Here is a 20,484-nt window from a genome sequence, read left to right on the forward strand (position 1 = left end):
CTCAAAAAATTAAGATTAGAGATATATTGCAAGTATAGTTGATTTCAGTACCTAACTCGAGATAGTGAGCTTCAAAAAGCGCAAAAACTGGACAAAATAGCTGTTTCTGGCTGAAAAACACGGTTTTCAAGGGTTAATATCTCGAGTTAGGTACAGAAATCACCTATACTTGCAATATATCTCTAATCTTAATTTTTTGAGAGCTTTCCAAAAATATACAATAGGTCTCCGTTTTCTCGAGCTAAAATTTTCATTAATTTTTAACCCTATGAATTTTGCCGGAGACCGTCATATTTGTCCGAAAATCACACCAAAGTGTCCGAAAAAAAATTGGAAACATAGTAATTTCGATTCCCCTACCCCTTAGCTTTCCAAAAATGTATAACAAGTGCTTCTAACAAAACAGTCAAGCGATTCCAAAAAATCGAACAAAATTCCCCCTACTACTGTAAGTGCAATGCTCATAAAACAAAACATATAGATGTCTTACTGTCTAAGGGACCATTTTACGTGCTGGTCATAGCGGTGTTAATTTTTGTCCTGCAGTATATTAGAAAAGACTGATAGGTATTTTTTTGTTAAGGAAAATGTATTTCTTCGATGGAAACCTAGATTTTCTGTTAACTGTAATTCACATTAGTTGTTTGAGAGAAATGTTGGCCTACCCCGGTGGCTGAATGACTTTTAAATTAACCCGTGCCCGTCCGTCCGTCCGTCTCGTTTTTCGAGATTTCATAATTAGTTTTTTCTGATTTTTTTGCAAAAAGATGCGTATTTAGGAATGTCCAATACATGACCGAGTTCGATTTTTGAGAAAACTTTTCTCCGGCCGAAAATACCGGAAATATACCGTTTCTTATTTTCCTTTTCTATTTCCATTCTATATTTATCATTAAGTTGGTTTAATATGCATTATGCTTATTATACTTTTCATTGTCTGCCAGTTTAATATAATCCTCAATTTTAGGTGCTTATCACTGGGCCCGAAGGTACGCCATACGAGAATGGTTGTTTTGAATTCGATGTTTACATCCCACCTGAGTATCCGTCCTCTCCAATGTCCGTTAACCTACAAACAACCGGAAAACATACGATCCGGTTCAACCCGAATCTTTACAATGACGGAAAAGTTTGTTTGAGCATCTTGAACACGTGGCATGGACGGCCCGAAGAAAAATGGAACGAAAAAACGTCCAATCTTCTACAGGTATAAAATTTTCAGTACAAATCACACTTAACAGCGGATTTTCCAGTATTGGTAGCTCATACCCTCGACCTCTCCTTTTAAAGTGCACATAGACTACGTTTAACCTCCGAGGTAAAACAAATGGGCTATTCCATCATATATCCATACAGGATGGACGAACATTTCCAGGGGGTAAATCCAAGAAGATTAGGCGTAGTGGTGTGGTGGTCATCGCACTTGACTCCCGTCTGGGAGACCTTAGTTCGATTCCCACTGCTGTACTACGGCTCACTTGGCAAGTGAACACACCTTCGCCCGGGTCAACCCATACCATGTGAGTGGAATTGGGTACCACTACTCTGATACAAGAGTGTGGGTGATATGCCAGGCATTGAGATGTGTGGTGTCACTCATCCCGTTCCGCGCCTGCGACGAGTTATATGCTCTCCCGCGTGGTTTGAGTGTCATCACTATACATCATGGTATCTGTGTCTCGCGTGCACAGAACCAGCAGAGTCTGGACAGCACTAAGCGTTCCAAATCGAAAGAGGAGGAATTCCTACTTTGCAAGGAGTAGGACCCATTCCCCAAGGTTCGTCCACCCCTCCCCCCCATGTATGGACTTTTAATGGACAGCCTAATAGTCAATCGGGGAGAAAGTTCATGACCATAACAATTCACTCTCTAATTCGATTATCGTGAAAAGCAGAATTGTCCTCGTGTTAGAGAAGGACCGCCAATTTCTGTTTTTTGTCAAATTAGCTTTTTTTGACGAATACACAGGTTGCAAAATTAAAGTCTGAAGACAAATCACGCTTTTACTCGAAATGTTTATGTGCTTGTTAGCCAGTGGCGTTGTGGCAGGGGGGCCGGGGGGGCCATGGCCCCCCCAGCGGAGCTTTTTTGAAGGGGCGCCGAAGAGCAAGGGGCGCCAAAAGAGATTTTTTTAAACGCCCTAATCTCAAAAATCATACTTAATGCGCCTCAAATTGCGCCCAGGACCAATTTTACTGAGATAATTTCAAAATACTTGCAATTTTTTCGCTCGCTTCGCTCGCAATACAGTTAATTGGTAACTTCTTTGCAATCTAGCTAATTAACTAGTTTTTTGTGTAAAATATAGCATTATTAGATGAAAATCTAACAGCGCCCCAAGACCAATTTGCTGACAACAATATTGAAATCATAAAATATAAATTTTTTCGCTCGCTTCGCTCGCATTACACATTGTTTTTTAAAGTTCTCTAGCAGTGTCGAATTTGTCTATCTTTATCTAGTGATCTTGGCAGTCGATTTTCAAAAACTTTCTAGTCGGATATATCTATTCTTCTCCACTAAATATTTCCTTCCTCATAATGCCTAGGCAAAAGAATTAGTAAAAGTTTAGAAACTAGTGGTTGGGGGCACCACTTTGGAAAATTGGGGAGGGGGGTGCAATTAAAAAAAAATTGATTTTGGCCCCTCCAGAAAATTTTTCCCACAACGCCACTGCGTTACATGACATTTATTTTTGATTTACATTAATAAAGTTATCAGCTGTAAGTTGTAAAGCAAGTAACATGGGTATAATAAAATCACGTGAACCTTTTCGAGTAATTGCATGTTTTGACTGCATTGATATAATCTTGTAACCCGTGTTTTAGCTTTTTTCTCTGGCGATCAAGATCATTTAGCCCTCACGATATTCGTTATGTTATAAAATGTGAAATTCAAAATTTAATTGAGTTTTTTCCTACTATACAGGTTCTCGTGTCTATCCAATCACTCATCCTAGTATCTGACCCTTACTTCAATGAACCTGGTTACGAGAGATTACGTAACACAACTCAAGGGATACAGAGCTCCAACGACTACAATGCAAACATACGGCAAGCATGTGTCAAATGGGCCATCTTGGAGCAGATCAAGAAACCGTCCGCTTGCTTTAAAGAGGTAACACTTTCCAAAAAAATACGTGTTAAAAGTTGCATGAATTAATTATAAACTTAAGCACAACCCTGTCTCGGTACCCCGGTAAAACTTTTTGCTACAAATCAAAGTCGATTTCCTAGTGGGATTGAAATTGTAGGGGCCGGGCCAAAGGCTGTTCTTATTTTTTTTGTCAGTTTGAGCCTCAAAATATTCTTAATTGTTCTTATTTATAGTGTGAAATTAAGGTATTTTAGAATTCGTACCCATGTTTTACTACTTTGACCCCCTAAATTACTTGAGATTGAATAATTCCAGACTCAGCAATTTGAATTTTTCTTATTATTATGCAATTTCGAGCCTCATTGCTCTTATAAAAGAAAAAGAGTGTAGTTTACCTCGTAAATGTATCCTTTGTAGGTCATACACCAACATTTTCTGATGAAGAAAGATAAAGTGTTAGCACAATGCAAGACCTGGTTGAGCGAGTTAAAAGAAATAGCGAGCAAAAGAAAGCCAATCAAACATCATTATGAGGCCATCAAAAGCCACGTCAAAGAACTTCAAAACGAACTTCAAAAATTGGAAGAAAAAAACAAAAAAGTATCTCTAAAAGATGATGCCTCACCCCCTGGTGAAGAGGCTAGTCAGCCTGAAAATTCATCGCCTATCCCGCAAGAGGAGCCTGCTATCCCGCCAGATTCACCTGCTTCTCCAACGCTCTCACCTCAGGAAGTGTGAATGAAAATGTTTTGATTGGTTAAAATGAAAGTTTGTTTTATTGTAGTTTGTAAAGCATTATTAATTATTATATCATCCTCTGACGAAACAAGAGAATCCAACACATTTAAAAAGCTCCTACCAGGAAAGTCCAAACAAAATATAAATGATGTGTCTAGTCGTGTTTAGAGAAGTGTAGAAACTATTCATTTTATAAAAATATCATATCGTCCAATATCACACCAGGATTACTTCCAGTGGGATAAAAGATGGACCAGGAAAGTCTAAAACAAAGAATTAAAGGAAGAAATTTTGGTGGGAATTTAATTTGGCGGATGGCTGAAAAAGTTTTTTAGAGGGAATTTAATTTGACGGATGGCTGGAAAAATTGAATTTGAAGGGAATTTAATTTGGCGGTTGCAGCATATTTTTGGCCAAAATCGTTATCAAATAAGCAAAAAAAACCTGTTTTAAGGCCTGAAATAGCACCAATTTGGGGAATGCATTAAATAAAATAAATTTGGTGGGAATTTAATTTGGCGGATAGAGGAAAAAATAAACTTTGGCGGGAACTTAAACCAAAATTTCTCCCTTTAAGGTCGAACTACTCTATTAGCTTTAAAGCTAGTACAGATTTGTACACATTTTCGACTTTAAAGAATTTATACATTAACATTAACATTTAGGTATAAATGGATGTCTGGTCGTGTTCAGAGGAGGGTAGAACTATCACTGTTACGGCATACTATTTAAATGTACCAATGAAAAAAGTACTGATATTCATGATATGCACCAGTTGCAGTGTGTTCCATGGATCCAACAGCTGATTGGTTGCACATGACGTATTGACTGATTTTACGTCACTTACAACCAATCAGTTGTTGGATCGGTGATGTAATGTCAGAAGACATTGCAATGGTGCATATCATGAATTCATAAAAATGAAATGATACATTTCTGGATATACATTAAGATAATGTAATGCTAAAAATGATGATTTTAACCTTGGATTTGCCGAAGAATTTTTCAATTAATAGCAAGTAGTTTTAAACTGTTTCCGAATACATTTTTTTCGAACTGCACATTTTATGGGAATTCCATTTTTATGCTTATTTAGTGTGCTTAGAGTTTTTTATGAATTATTGTTGTTTTTTTGGTATTATCAGAGTTTACATAATAAGAAACTTTGAAAAAATATTTAGTCCTTAGTATGCATTAAGAAAGTTAAGCTCGTCATCTCTAAAATATGTTGACACTTTTAAACTACGAAAATATGAGATCGTTTACTCTCGGGTACCTAATAGCCGGGGGCGCTAATTAATTTTCCACCCAGGACATTCTTATTCCACCCCCCCCCCACGCTTATTGACTTTTGGGAATTTTGTTTTGAAAGTTCCCTCTTTTGCCCTAATTCTGCTGTATTAGCCTCTATTTCGAAAATTTTCCACCCAGAACATTTTAATTCCAACCCCCCACCCCGCTTATTAAGTTTTGAGATTTTTTCCAAACCCCCCGCTTATTTCTAAACCAGCGGCTATTAGGTACATGACAGTAACTTTAGACACTGTCTACAAATTTATTCATGCGTAAGATTCCTAGAAGAAAAAAAGTCTTCTGTTTTAAACTTACATCTTGTCTTTGTATTTGTTTTCATCTTAAGAAGTTCCTCTCAAGCAGGTCATTATAACATCCCCTTCTCACAGACCCACTGGGAACCCTCCCCACTGGAAAAATTGACCAAAATATCGACCCCAGTAGGAAAATTGAACTCGAATTTTTGTCCCCGCTTAAAATAATCATATAAGCAAATCCTCACTGCAAAATCTTGTTATATATATTTGTTCCATCCACACTGAATCTTTTGGCTAGAAAACAATGGAATTCAGATCCCCAGCCATAAAAAAAACAACATGGAAATATCATTCCACATTGAGTTTTGGTTCGTTATTTTTACCCCAACTAGCTGTTAAAATCCCACCGAGTCGGTGAAAAGGGGGGGGATGAATTATATTGTTGATGACTAAACTTACATACAATCTTCGAGCTACAGTAGTCCACCATCAGATTTATCCTGGTGACTGAGTCAATTTCTAGTCTAGCTCGCATTATGCTTAGTATTTCTATTGCTCCCAAAAAGAGCCTGCGTATGCTTATAAACGAAAAAAACATGTATTTTGTACAGGTCGTTGGCTAGGCTGCATAAGACTATTGCTTTTTTGTTATTTTACATAGAGTAGAAGTTCTTTAAAGTACAGATTCTGTATTTCTATCCTGATTTATCATTGACTTCACATTCTTTAGTTTATAAAAAATGAGAAAATCAAGCAAAACAAAAGCAGGATATCATTGGAATGGTAGATCAAATGACGGTGAAATACGATGGTTGATCAATTGACGGTGAAATCTGATTGGTTGATCAAGTGACGGTGAAATCTGATTGGTTGATCAAGTGACGGTGAAATCTGATTGGTTGATCAAGTGACGGTGAAATCTGATTGGTTGATCGAGTGACAGTGAAACCTGATTGGTTGATCAAGTGACGGTGAAATCTGATTGGTTGATCAAGTGATGGTGAGATCTGATTGGTTGATCAAGTGACGGTGAAACCTGATTGGTTGATCGAGTGACGGTGAAATCTGATTGGTTGATCAAGTGACGGTGAAATCTCATTGGTTTGAAATGATTATCTGACCACAAACAGTATGCATCGCCACCAATTGTACAAAACCCGCTCCGCATCCTGTACATGGCAATCAATGTAATCGATATTTAATTTACCTGGTATTGTAGACCAACCTTTAGCCATAATTTTGTGTGAACTATCGTCCCCTGGATATCCGATATCCTCGAAGGGGGCACGGACTATTTCTGGAAAAGCCCATATTTATACATTACCCTCAATGTGCGAATGAAGGCTATATGAAACCCATTTGTCGTCACGTAATATTTACTGATATGTTAACTCGCTAGCGACTTTCCTACAATACAGTTGACTTAGAATAGTGTCTTTCGTTTCTAACGCCCTCTTGTTTCTTGAATTGTCGTTATGATACCTATAATTCTTTATTATTTTGTTCTAAGGACAAACAATGATAGAAAGCCTGATGTAACCCACTTTCAAATATTAACGAGATAACATTATCAATATGTTGGTAAGTCTGCAATTTTTATGTATTTTACTCGAGAAATTTCTCTCCTGGATGATGTAGTAGTTAAAGTGTCTTTACGGTAACTAAAATAATCACTGCACCCATTGAAACATTGAACGAGATAAGTGCTCACATTGTTTAACTATAAGATAAAGTAAAGACAATTTTCACCTTGGAATTAGTCCAGGAGCTGGAGCTCAACTACTTTTTGCCTCTTCTAATTCTGATGGGGGGGATTAAAGATCTATCGCAGCGCCATCATTAAAATCAGAAAGTGAAGATAGTATACGGCAGATTTTCTGACTACCTCGGAATATTCAAATTTCAAAGAGGCTCCCCAGCGGTAACTTTGGTCAGGATCGTCTTTGATCACGATCACGCAAATAAAAAAAACACATGTTTAATCACGGATCCCTTTAAAAAAGTCCAAATCACGCATCACAGCTCAAAGAACTTTCAAAGCGCGATCACATTTGGACCTCTGATCACGCAATCACGAAGAACAAATTCCAAATCACATAATCATGCTGCAAAAAATTCCCTATCACGTCATCACGCAAACTGCTCGGGGGGGGGGGGGCTCTTCAAAGGGTTAAAGGTTTTGTTTGGTGCCACGGTCATTTTTTAAAGAAAATCGATAGTTCAAACTTTAAAGGCTTATATCTCCAGATCTAGCTATGAAATAATAGTCTAGCAAGCTAGACGACTAATTTATACATATAGTAGAAATAAAGCAAAAAGTAATGAATGGAACAATTTTTGTCGTCTAGAAACCTTTGTGCACTAACTCCAAACAAAAGAAAAGTGTCAATATTGCAATTATAATTTTTTCCTGCTCAAAATAATTCTTGAGAAAAAAAGTATGTGTGGATTTGTGTATTGAAAGTTTTTCATTTGAGTAGATTTCGTTTTGAGAAGTTTGTTGTTGCTTGATAAATTGTTTTCTCGCTACGCAAGTTTCTGCGTAGCTAGCCCCTGTATCTATAAAGCTGGAGCACCGGATTCTTCCAGTCGTTTATACAAACTAAATCCCGTATTATTATTAATTAGTATTGGTATAATAAGTATTACACGCATTATAAACGACTCCAGTCTAACTTAATAAGGGTTTTGTTCTAAAAGCAAAAAGATCAGAAAAACGTTCAAAACTAAGGAGAAATGTGAGATTGAGAGGCTCTATTCAGGCCCGTAGGCCCGTAGGAAGCACTTTCATTTTGAGGGGGAAAAATGAGAAATATAAAAAAAATTTTGCAATTTAAGGTGTCTAGATTGCTGGAAAACGCATCTAATTAAAGGATTGTGTTCAAAATGAAGCTTAATACACGATTTTTTCAAAGCTATACAGTAAAACCTCTATAACGGACACTCTAAAAGGCGGACACCTCTGATTAGCGGACAATTTCATTTTCCCCGGCCGTTTCCTAGTCAAATCCTCATAAAAAAGTTTCTAAAAGGCGGACACTTCTAATTAGCGGAAGATCTTGCTTAGCAACAGCGGGCCGAAAACCTTGTAGACGGTAGCTTCAACTGATGACCTCAATATAATGGTGATTTATTTTATAACACAACTTCCAATAATGTTACATTTTAGCAAATGACACAACCATTTTAATTTGGTAATCACTTACCTTAAAAAACTCAAAATAATTATTTTGCAATTGCTTAATGACTATACTTCGAGTATTGCGAGACATACTCTCCACAGATTTTCAATAACAAACCCCTTTCCCCGATGGTGTCCGTTAATTAGAGGTTCCACTGTACCAACTTTTTGAAAAATCTTTGGGGGGATGTCCCTGTGCCCCCCCCCCCCGGTTGCTACGGGTCTGCTACTGTTTAACCATTTGCCGCATTTTTATCTATATATTAAATCATGTGTAACTGGGAAGTGTTGTAGAAATTTGGCGCTCGTATTTATTATCATTTTGTTTTGATCAAGTCGCACTTGTTTGCTGTATGCAAACAATGAAACAAACATTCAAACCTTTATTATTCGGTATTTCCATGCTTATTGGTGCGTTAAAAATTCAAAGAATTTGTAAACCTTTTCGACTTGATTTTGCTTTGAAATCAATAAATCTTTTGGTTATTTTGCTGTTGGTTTTATATTTCTTCATACTGATGGTACTAAAGCAAGAATGACAACTAAAAGAATTTTATTTTTCCATTTTCTACTGACGCTAATCGTATCTTCGGGTAAGCATTTCATTTTCCTTTTGATGATCTATTTTTTTATATAGAAACATAAGGCTAAAATCCTTAGTTTGATTCTAAGAGGCAATACAGTAGTTTAAAAGTCTACAGGAGAGGATTTTGGCTTCATAAACATGTTTTACTTTGACCTTTGATTGTCTTAAATTCATTACAGTCATTCCAGGCTTAGCCTTGTTCTGAAATTGTTCTTATTTTTGGCCCTTTTGTGCCTTATTGCAGTAGCGTAGCCAAGAGGGGTGCAAAATCTGTTTAGGAGAGCAGATTTTTACGTCACTGTAATTATCTATTATGAATAAAATAAATAATTACAATATCGTAAAAATCTGCTCTCCTACACAAATTTTGCGCCCAAGAGGGGCTACTGTTATTGTTCTTATAAAATTGTTTTTATGATACTGTAGTAGAGTGTACTTTACGAAAGATTTCAAGTTGGAGAACATTTAAGAATAATTTAGCCTTGAAGTAACAAAGGGATCAGACCAGGCCTGATAAAAAAAAGTTCGTTTTATAGCATAACGCACGTCGAATCTAACAAATCTGCACAAAATTTTCATTTCTACGAATTTTCGATCCTTTGCATTAATTGCTCTTGTACGTTAATTAATTACAATATCAAAAGAAAGGGGTAATAAAGTTTTACGGTTTTCCCATCATTTCGAAATGAACTGTGGAATTGGATCATTTTTCGTTGAAATAATTATGACGCGTGAGATTCATTTATGTTTTTTTCTCTTTATTTTATAGATTGTGTTAATAATCCTACATTTAACCCAACAAGATGTTATAATGTCCACGTGGAGTAAGTTTTTATTACGTTCTATTGTATTATAGCCGACTTCTATACAGGGTGTCCCTAATTAAGTATCGAGTCGAAACACAACTATGGCTGCGTTTAGACCAGCCTGGCATTTATAATTGCTTGCAGTATTCTTTTGAATTCTATTGTTCCGCGCAATTGTTCGGTTTGTCAAATGCCTAATGATGCCAGCGTGTTGGCATTTCGTTGGCATTTGAAATGCCATTTTGAGCAAAGGAAGCCCCTTTTCTGGCATTTCAAATCAAACAAAGGAACCAAAACAAAGAGAAAAAATGAAATTTTTGTTTTTTTAAAGTATTTGCACGTTTTTTATTCAGTTCTTTCTATAGATTGTAAAATTGCAAGATTGTTTTTTCAGTCTAATGACTGGTTTGGATCCATCTTTCAGTGTTTCAAAGTTAACGGATACGTTTAGTAAGGGTAAAAGACGAGTTAAATGCCATGCAGAAAAAAATATTCGACTGAGCCGCAAATGGGGTCGAAAGCAGCTATTAGAAGTTTTATGGGTGGTCACAAATGTATTTTAAGCTCTTAACCTACAGAAGCTGTGTGAGGAGAACGTCTTATATTTAGCGATAACACACAAACCACTCAAACTTTTCACCCTCCAAAACACACGGATCAGAATTCAAACACACGTAGCAAAGATTTAATATACAAGATCCGTGTGTTGTAGAGATTTATCCATCACTCATCCAAATTTTGTCTTCAATTGCTAATTATAAGGTTATGACAAAGAGAGATGCTTTATACAACTCAGAAAAACCAACTTGCCACCACGTGCCTCCAAAGGATTTCACACCAATGGAGCCAAGACACTCAAGTTTGTATATTTAATTTCAGCTCTTTTAGGGAAGTTGAAGATATTTCAATTGAAAACTTCGTTCACTAAGCATTTGTCTGAATTCTTGTCTAGATGTTTTTCTCACATTAGAATTTCACAATGTATCCAGTTTGGAATGGTCCTTCCTTTCAAACCTTTTCTGCAAATGTAAAAAAGAAGAGCTAGAGAACTTTTAAAATAAGACTGATAAACATTTCCAAAAATCAGACATCTTCGAGCCGCCATGACAGTTGTCCTTTGCGGACAAAACTAGAACATCAATTGTTTTCTGAAACAATTATCGCTCTCCATCGTTTTAATGGAAATAATGATCGCCCGAGGGCTTTTTTGTTCACTCGTGTGGACTATATGCAATTTCAATAACTTGATGTGAGTTTGCCGCCTACTTTTTTGATCTCGCGCTCCGAAAACAATTAAAATGCTAGATCCTATCTATCCATCGGCACGAAATTTAAAAAGTCAAATTTTTTGCTTCCTTTTTTTGCTGGAGAAAGCTAAGTTGCATAGATATATAATCCTTGTTGAAATTTTTAAATCCAAATTTTAAACTTATAAATTTATGATTTTATGACATTTATTTCATTTAAAGGTTTTGTTTTTACATAGGTGTTTCCGTTTCATATCAGACACATATTTCATGTTACAGTAAAACCTCTAATTAAGGGACACTCTAAAAGGCGCACACCTCTGATTAGCGGACAATTTCATTTTCCCCGGCCGTTTCCTAGTCAAATCCTCATAAAAAAGTACTAAAAGGCGGACACTCAATTAGCGGACCTTCTGATTAGCGGACCCTCTGATTAGCGGACCAATTTCTTCGCACGAATTGGCCAAAACCCCCATTTTAGCTCTCCAATTAGCAAACATTGAATATCAAACGGGCCAACACAGGACCAAAATCGAAAAAAAAATAGGTATTTTCATTTCAAGCACCTATTAGTCTTATTATTCAATTTATTTCTACAAATTTCCAGTTTTCCCTTGACCCATTCAAAGAATTGTATTTTCAATTTTGGTGTTATATTTCTAGATTTTCTTTTATTTGTTAAAAACTAAATTGTTGCGTTTTAATAACCTTTCTCTTGTTCTTCTATGGCCTAGTGTCTGCAGATAAGTACTTTAGACCCCAATTGTATTTTCAACAAGAGGTTCCACTGTATTGTTATATTATGCTGATATAAACAAAAATGTTTTTCTTTTCTTCTTTCTGACCAATCTTGCTCCACATCCGTGTCAATCCAATGTGAAAAAGCTTGTGAATTAAAATTGATGAGTAAGCAAACGATATCACTCTTATTTAAAAACAAAACCTTTAATTATGCGATAAGGGGCAGTCCACATAGTACGTACGCACTAAAATGTCGAAAATCGAGTACCCCCTGAAACGCTTTCTCGTTTCTCCACCCCATTTTTCTTTCTACCAATACACTTTTGCCCCTGGGACAAAATCAGTATGTCTTTTGAGTATTTCCCTCACTTTTTGTCCCATGAAACAAAAAAAGGAACCATGGGACACACACGCGAAAAAAACTTTTCGAGTCCTAAAGCCTTAACTATTTATCTTTTCAGTGATTTTCGAGCATTCGTCCGAGGTATTTGGGATGCCGATGCACCGTACCGAATCAATCCGAATGGAAATAACCAGGGCATGACAACCAACTTTCAACCACTAAACGATCCTAATTTGCAGCATTTCTTCACGAACCCCATTGCTGATGATCGATTTAACAATGTAATATACCAATGTATGTACTCTAAATTCTTTCTAACTCGATCTAACATAGATTCAGAATTTGATGTGATCCGTTTTGATCTGCTTTGTAACGTCTTTTTTTAACGTTTTGAAATTTCACATTCACACTTGTTTCTAGCCTGTACCACCCCCGCCCACGGGTGTTTCATATATTTTGAAAAAAACTAATTGTTTTAAACTGTAATAAACTGAACTTTGCGTTATCTTTTCAGTCAGCGAAGAAGATTTTGGTACAACCTGATCGTTTCGTTTTGGATTGATAGGCCTTATATAAAAATTTTGAGTAAAAATATAATCGAAATTTATAATATTACCAAACATCAAGAATGATTTTGTTTGTCCTTTAGCATTTGCACCTTTGGTTGCTGAAGACACAGAGGACGACCAACAAGCCCATCTCTTTATCACTTCTATTATTGCATCAGATGTCGGTCAACGAGCTATCCAACTCATGCCAGGAATGACTGAACAAAATTTCCGCGCTGGTATTTATTTACTCTTCTTTGGCGATGATTGGCATATTTTTAAACATGTGTTTCGTGGCGAGAGAAAAACGAAAGTGAACCGCGGTAGAACTACCAGGACACTGACAGGTTATCATAATTGGTACAAGTTTTACACGGATGAGCGAGCTAATAATATCGAGTACCTAGGTTCTAAAGATAACAATATGGTTCAACTTCTCCAAACCAGAAATGACAGACATGTAAGTACTATCTCAAACTAAACAGATTGTCCCAGAGATAAAAAAACACATCAAATTTTGTTAGATCCTCAAAACTTGCTGGTGTGTAGAATGGGCTTTTCCAGAAATAGTTTTTTCCCACCGGGGACGAAATTTTTGCCCAATTTTCCAGTGGGGCTCAGTGCGTTGGGGGATTTTTTCTGGAGGGGCCAAAGTCAATTTTTTAAATGACGCCCACCCCCCTCCCATCCCCACCACCTTTTCTAACTTTTACTATTTCCTAGGCATTGAGGAAGGAATATTTAGTGGAGAAGAGTAGATTATCGATGATAAAAGGGGAAAACAAGACCCCCCATGGTTGGGCCGACTAGAAATCTTTTTAAAATCGACGAAAATCTAAATCAAAATAAAATAGACAATTTGACACTTGCTAGATTGAAAAGAACTTAAAGAAACATGTGTATGAGCAAAGAGGCGAAAAATAGATGTTTAATGATCAATAGCTGTCAGCAAATTGGTCTTGGGCGCAGTTAGATTTTCATTTAATACAGACTAGTCAAAGATCAAATCAACGAGAGAACGGACGGGTTTTGACCGCAACCTGCAGTATGTGGAACTGCATTTTCTAGAATCCAGGCTAAAACAGCTCAAGAACGAAAAACCGTGAAAATCTTCGTTGTTGAACAAAGAAGATATAACATCTACTTTGCTAATCTTACCATCTTGCAGAGAAAAGGTCCGTTAGATTTATCTTTGATACGTAAACTCCCTAATGCTATATTGTACACAAAAAACTTGTAAATCAGCTAGATTGCAAAGAAGTAACCATTTAACTGTATTGTGAGCGAAGCGGGCGAAAAAAATTGCAAGTATTTTAAAATTATCTCAGTAAAATTAGTCCTGGACGCAATTTAAGGCGCATAAAGTATGATTTTTAAGATTGGGGTGTTTAAAAAAATCTTTTTTGGCACCCCTTGCTCTTCGGCGCCCCTTCAAAAAAGCTCCGCTGGGGGGGCCATGCCCCAGCCCCCCCTGCCACAACGCCACTGGTGGGGCTGGGTTCCCAGCGGGTCTGTGTTATGATATACATGATATAGTCAAACACTGTGAATATCACGGTCTCAATTACAGATCTCATAAAGTGCTTTGAACCTTTGGTTTTTCATGACTGGACCTTATAGAAGAGAGGAGGGGGTAATTCTCAAGTTACATTTTTGGGAAGGATCATCTCAATAGCATTTTATAATTACAGCCACTAATTTTTCAAAGAGTATTAGGAGAAATCACCCCATTTGATGGCCAAATTATCAAGAACAAGCTAAGAACATTTTTAGTCTTAAAACTTAAAACGTTAAAAACATCCGAAGGCTTCAAAAATCTTCGATTTTCTTATAAAAAAACATGTAATGACCCCCATCAAATTTTTAGGAATATCTTTTAGAGTGCCAACTCCGATTTGCTTATCCCAAGTCGTCTCTCTTGTTTTTTATAGTTCTTCCTGGGAAAATATAGAACGAGAGCAGCGCCACAATTTACCAAAAGTACTGGCACCTTCTTTATTGGTACATCTCCTGCTTTCGAAGTGGTCTTATATTACTATGTCCACGTTCATGGTTGTTGGGGAATTCCCTTCTTCTTAACACCAGCATTAGCAGCTCAACCAGGGGAACGAGCATGCATTGCAGGTTTCTATCAAAACCAATGGGGACAGCATCCTCCAACCTGTTTCCCCGTTGTGGAAACGGAGCAAGACAGTTGTAAAGACCACCAAATGACGCTTCCACCTGGTGCTGCTTTACCGCCCTTGATGACCACTACCACCACAACCCCACACCCTGCCACCACCTCCACATCTACAACCACCATCAACCCGCCTGAACCACCAAAGGAAGATGGTGTTGGAAAATATTTTCAACTGGTTTATAAAAGTATCGAAAGTTTTTTAGAAAGAGCTAAATTATTTTCCAGCGAAGTTCTTAAGAAATTGGTGGAGCCAATGAAGAAATTTGAAGATGAAATTCACACAGAAGATGACGTTGCCAAAGATAACGGTGATGATTCAAAGGGCGGTGAAGGTGATTCGAAGGGTGGTAATGGAGATCCGCCCCCTGATGCCACGTCTTCAAGGAGTGAAACAAGTGGTTATGAAGAAGGAGTAGAGCAAGCTCAATAATTTGTCGAACATATCATAAACCAGCTATTATATAATTCAATATAATAACAAAATCCAATATGGCTCGCATGTAAAGATCGGATATTTTGCATTTTTGAGTCTCTCTAAGAAGGCTACGAAAACCAGCAAGAAGTTAAAACAAAATTCCTCTCAGTAACATTTTGCTGTAAACTTTATTTTATCCGTTTATGTCATGGTATTTTTTATTAATTTTTAAAATAATTATTAGTAATCACATATCTACAAAATTCTCGAGCTTTTGATTTTACAGTTTTTTAACTAGACCCCCATTTCTTTACGTGATAGCGTAATTTGAGATTTATTTTTGCGTGATTCAAAATTTGATCGTGATCAAACTTTTAGCGTGGTGCGTGATAGAACAAAAATTTGAGACGTGATGCGCTATTTGGGCTATTTTTGTGATCGTGATGAGAGCAAGAAGTTTTGATTAAAACACTAGTGATGATTTGATGATCCGAAGTTTTCCAACGATCTGTACACATCTATACGTTTCTTTGTGAAATTGGTGGATGACGACAAACTCATATTTTTGCGTGTCCAACATCCTACAGACTCTGAAGCACAATGAGACAGTTATGAGTCTCACTTCACCAGGAAACAACCATAGAGAAAGTTCCATTTCTGAAAACTTTGTGCACAGATTGTTGGAAATAACTTCGGATTATCAAACCATCACTATTGTTCAAGTCAGAAACCTACGATTTTTTTCCTCAGTAGGAATAAAAATTCCTATTGAAATCCCGACGGGAATAAAAATTCTATTGTTCTAAGGTTAAAAACTCCAGTGGGATGCTTTTGGAGTACGCAATTTTAAAGCATTGAATTTCGAATGAGGGATAAAATAGAAATCAACTTCCCAATGGGCTGAAATTCCAGGGTATTTTCCAAATTCCAGCCCACGTGGTAGGAATATTCTTTTATTTCAAACAAACGAAATTTGTTCGAGTTACAGAAAATTTGAATCATAGAGACTTGTTTAAGGGTCTGTTACTCAGAGGGACCGGAAGATTTGTTCTAGGTAAGGAGACATTCGAGCTTAAGATATTTTCTAGTGTGATAAAAATAATAGAATCAAAGCTGATGTTGATTTGAGATCAAGATTTAAAATTATTTCACATACTTACTTCTCTTGTAAGGCTTTGTTGACGAGTTCAGGAAACATTTGATTTATAGAAGTTTGAATTGAAAAAATTTCTAGTGTAACTTTATAGTTTAAAGTATCTATAGGAAAAACGGTGAACTTTCATTCTCTCCATTGCATTGTTTTTAAAAATACCCATTAAACAAATTTATTATCCAGAGGTCGTAAAGATTAAAAAATAAGTTAGTTTATTCAGTTTGATATTCGAAATTCAGTTTGATATTCGCGACTTTTTCCTCTGCGAAGGAGAACAGACATATGTTGCACTTCTAAACTTCAAAATATGTTAGCCACTATTCCTAAGTATCATTTCCACCAAAAATGGTCGCTCTCCACCTCAGTGGGGGAGCTCTAAAATTATGCAACCACTTAGTTTGAAATCGCCTAATTAGCGTTTTCAGTCCTATGAGGGAGAGCAGTCATCTGTTGCACTGTTAAACCTCAAAATATGTTAGCCATCGTTCTTAAGTATCATTTCCACCAAAAATGGTCGCTCTCCACCACAATGGGGGCGCTCTAAAATTATACAACCACTTAGTTTGAAAATCGCCTAATTAGCATTTTGAACCCTATGAGGGAGAGCAGTCATCTGTTGCAATTTTAAACCTCAAAATATGTTAGCCACAAGTCCTAAAGCATCATTTCAATCAAAAATGATCGCTCTCTTCCGTGTAGCAAATTCATCATTTTTCGTGTAGCAAATTCATCACTTTTCGTATAGCAAACTCATCATTTTTCGTGTAAAAAATTCATCTTTTTTCGTGTAGAAAACTCATCACTTTTTCGTGTAGCAAATTCATCACTTTTCGTGTAGCAAATTCATCATTTTTCGTGTAGCAAATTCATCATTTTTCGTGTAGCAAATTCATCACTTTTCGTATAGCAAATTCATCACTTTTTCGTGTAGAAAACTCATCACTTTTTCGTGTAGAAAACTCATCACTTTTTCGTGTAGCAAATTCATCATTTCTCGTGTAGCAATTTCATCACTTTTCGTATAGCAAATTCATCACTTTTCCTGCAGCAAATTCATCATTTTTCGTGTAGCAAATTCATCATTTTTCGTGTAGCAAATTCATCACTTTTCGTATAGCAAATTCATCATTTTTCGTGTAGCAAATTCATCACTTTTCCTGTAGCAAATTTCATCATTTTTCGTGTAAAAAATTCATCACTTTTTCGTGTAAAAAATTCATCACTTTTTCGTGTAGAAAACTCATCACTTTTTCGTGTAGAAAACTCATCACTTTTTCGTGTAGCAAATTCATCACTTCTCGTGTAGCAATTTCATCACTTTTCGTGTAGCAAATTCATCACTTTTCCTGCAGCAAATTCATCATTTTTCGTGTAGCAAATTCATCATTTTTCGTGTAGCAAATTCATCATTTTTCGTGTAGCAAATCCATCACTTTTCGTAGAGCAAATTCATCACTTTTTGTAGAGCAAATTCATCATTTTTCGTGTAGCAAATTCGTAATTTTTCGTGTAGCAAAATGTCTCTTTTTGGTATCAAATTTCGAAATTATGGGTAGCAAATTTTTTAAAGTTTTTGTGTGTGTAGAAAACATTCGATTGGGTGGATGCCTCCAGCTTTCATGAAAAAAAAATTAAATTTTTTGATGAAGTCATCAATTTTTGTCGTATTTAAATCATTATTATCGAAAATAAAATGACATCATCCAAAATTTTGAAATATTTTAAAGGAAATATTTCAGAATCGTTAATCTACGTTTCCAGTCAAAATTTGGTGTTGATTGCTTTAATAAATATGAAGTTATCGCCATTTTTTAATAATGACGTCCTTCTGAATCTTACTTATGACGTGTTTTTTCGACAAATTTCACTACGTCAAAATTAGTTTTTGGACCTAACCCGGTGGGGTAGAGGTCCTATAAACTAGATATAGCTTACACTAACTGCCACCTTTGAAACAATATGTTTAAATATTATTATTATTACTTATTTATTTACTTATTTTTATCCTTTTATTTCTAGACGAAGGAACCTTTTATTTTAGGGAAGTCGATTTTATGATGAAAAAAAAGTTCTGTAATGGGAGATTAACTTTCTTTAAAAATTGCAATTACAAGACAATAATTCGGCGTGCATGGGGAATAAAATATAAGCATAAAGTTTGGTTACATGAAGAAATAAATGTGAAGATTTTCTTTTTTTCTAAAAATACCAATGTAAAGAATCTATCTAAATAAATAAAAATGATGAGTTAGTTTTAAAAATGACAATATAAACAATATCCATCCAAATAATAATGATGGGCTAAGCGGTTTTCTATATGCAATAAATCTAAATAAGTACAAATCACAACAATGACTCCTTTATAACTGCTTCAAACTGCATCCCATTAAACGAACCCTCCCCAATTTCTTGCTGGTTATCTTGTAAAATATATATAGGGATGAGTATCAAGAATCTTAGTGCGGAAATGGGAATCTTGTACAAAACAACGGTACCACTGGAGTTTTTAATGATTCAAAATGAAAATCCTGATTAGCAAAAGGTATATCAAGATCGGTGAAGTTCGATATTGAAGATTGATTTATTACCTTGTTGCCCATTTCTGACGGCTTATTAGCAGACGTCCACGCTAAAAAGCTTAAGAGCCATTTTTTTTTAAATCTTCAGAATAAAGAAAGTGTGATACCTCCTAATGATTGTAAGGGATCGTTTAGGCTAGAGCTGCGTTGTTACTAAAAGTGGTAACGGTAGGTAACGGTAAGTAACGATAGGTAACGACAAGTAACGGTAGGTAACGACAGGTAACGATGAAGTAACGGTCGGTAACGATGAAGTAACGCAAGTAACGAGGGGTAACGAAAAAGAAACGAAGTAACGATGGGGAAATAGCTGAAAATGGTGGCCCTGACGTATCGATGAACCATCAAAATTTGTAAATTTGTGCGCCAGAGCTAATGGTGATTTTAGGAGAACCTAACGACTCTGGTTAATCTATTCAAGAATTTGGGAAATCTGATGATTGTACAGCAGGATCTGATCGTTCTGGTGAATATGACTGTGACTTTATTTTTATTGTAAATTGGTGTTTGTGAATAAACTGAAAGATTTGACGGCTTTGGTGAATCAATGGTGTTGGTCAATGCAATGGTGGTGGTCAATGTAATGATGGAATCAGTGGTGATGGTCAATGCAGTGATGGAATCAATGGTGTTGGTCAATGCAATGATGGAATCAATGGTGCTGGTCAATACAATGATGGAATCAATGGTGCTGGTCAATGCAATGATGGAATCAATGGTGCTGGTCAATGTAATGATGGAATCAGTGGTGATGGTCAATGTAGTGATGGAATCAATGGTGTTGGTCAATGCAATGATGGAATCAATGGTGCTGGTCAATGCAATGATGGAATCAATGGTTCTGGTCAATGCAATGATGGAATCAATGGTGCTGATCAATACAATGATGGAATCAATGGTGCTGGTCAATGCAATGATGGAATCAATGGTGCTGGTCAATACAATGATCGAATAAATGGTGCTTGTCAATACAATGATGGAATCAGTGGTGATGGTCAATGCAGTGATGGAATCAATGGTGTTGGTCAATGCAATGATGGAATCAATGGTGCTGGTCAATACAATGAAGGAATCAATGGTGCTGGTCAATGCAATGATGGAATCAATGTGCTGGTCAATACAATGATGGAATCAATGGTGCTGGTCAATACAATGATGGAATCAATGGTGCTGGTCAATGCAAAGATGGAATCAATGGTGGTGGTCAATGCAATGATGGAATCAATGGTGCTGGTCAATGCAATGATGGAATCAATGGTGCTGGTCAATACAATGATGGAATCAATGGTGTTGGTCAATACAATGATGGAATCAATGG

At 36.3% G+C, this 20,484-nt stretch overlaps 2 protein-coding genes across 2 annotated transcripts in view; both read left to right on the plus strand.

The window, feature by feature from the left end:
- LOC136817080 (uncharacterized) overlaps positions 1–4,007 on the plus strand; it is a 47,656-nt gene extending 43,649 nt beyond the window's left edge. Inside the window, exons 43-45 of the mRNA XM_067073424.1 lie at positions 968–1,207; positions 2,930–3,118; positions 3,515–4,007. Of these exons, the coding sequence (XP_066929525.1) occupies positions 968–1,207; positions 2,930–3,118; positions 3,515–3,835 (750 nt within the window). The 3' untranslated portion in view covers positions 3,836–4,007. The remainder of the gene's footprint in view (positions 1–967; positions 1,208–2,929; positions 3,119–3,514) is intronic.
- Positions 4,008–8,824: 4,817 nt separating this feature from the next.
- Positions 8,825–15,704, plus strand: LOC136817091 (uncharacterized). The gene is made up of 5 exons (XM_067073433.1): positions 8,825–9,159; positions 9,922–9,976; positions 12,408–12,583; positions 12,939–13,297; positions 14,769–15,704. Exons 1-5 carry the CDS (start codon positions 9,102–9,104, stop codon positions 15,447–15,449), a joined length of 1,329 nt encoding a protein of 442 aa, XP_066929534.1. The 5' UTR covers positions 8,825–9,101; the 3' UTR covers positions 15,450–15,704.
- Positions 15,705–20,484: the final 4,780 nt, after the last annotated feature.

This window comes from Clytia hemisphaerica, unplaced genomic scaffold (assembly GCF_902728285.1).
Source record: "Clytia hemisphaerica strain Z4C2 unplaced genomic scaffold, Clytia hemisphaerica genome assembly, whole genome shotgun sequence".
Lineage (NCBI taxonomy): Eukaryota > Metazoa > Cnidaria > Hydrozoa > Leptothecata > Clytiidae > Clytia > Clytia hemisphaerica.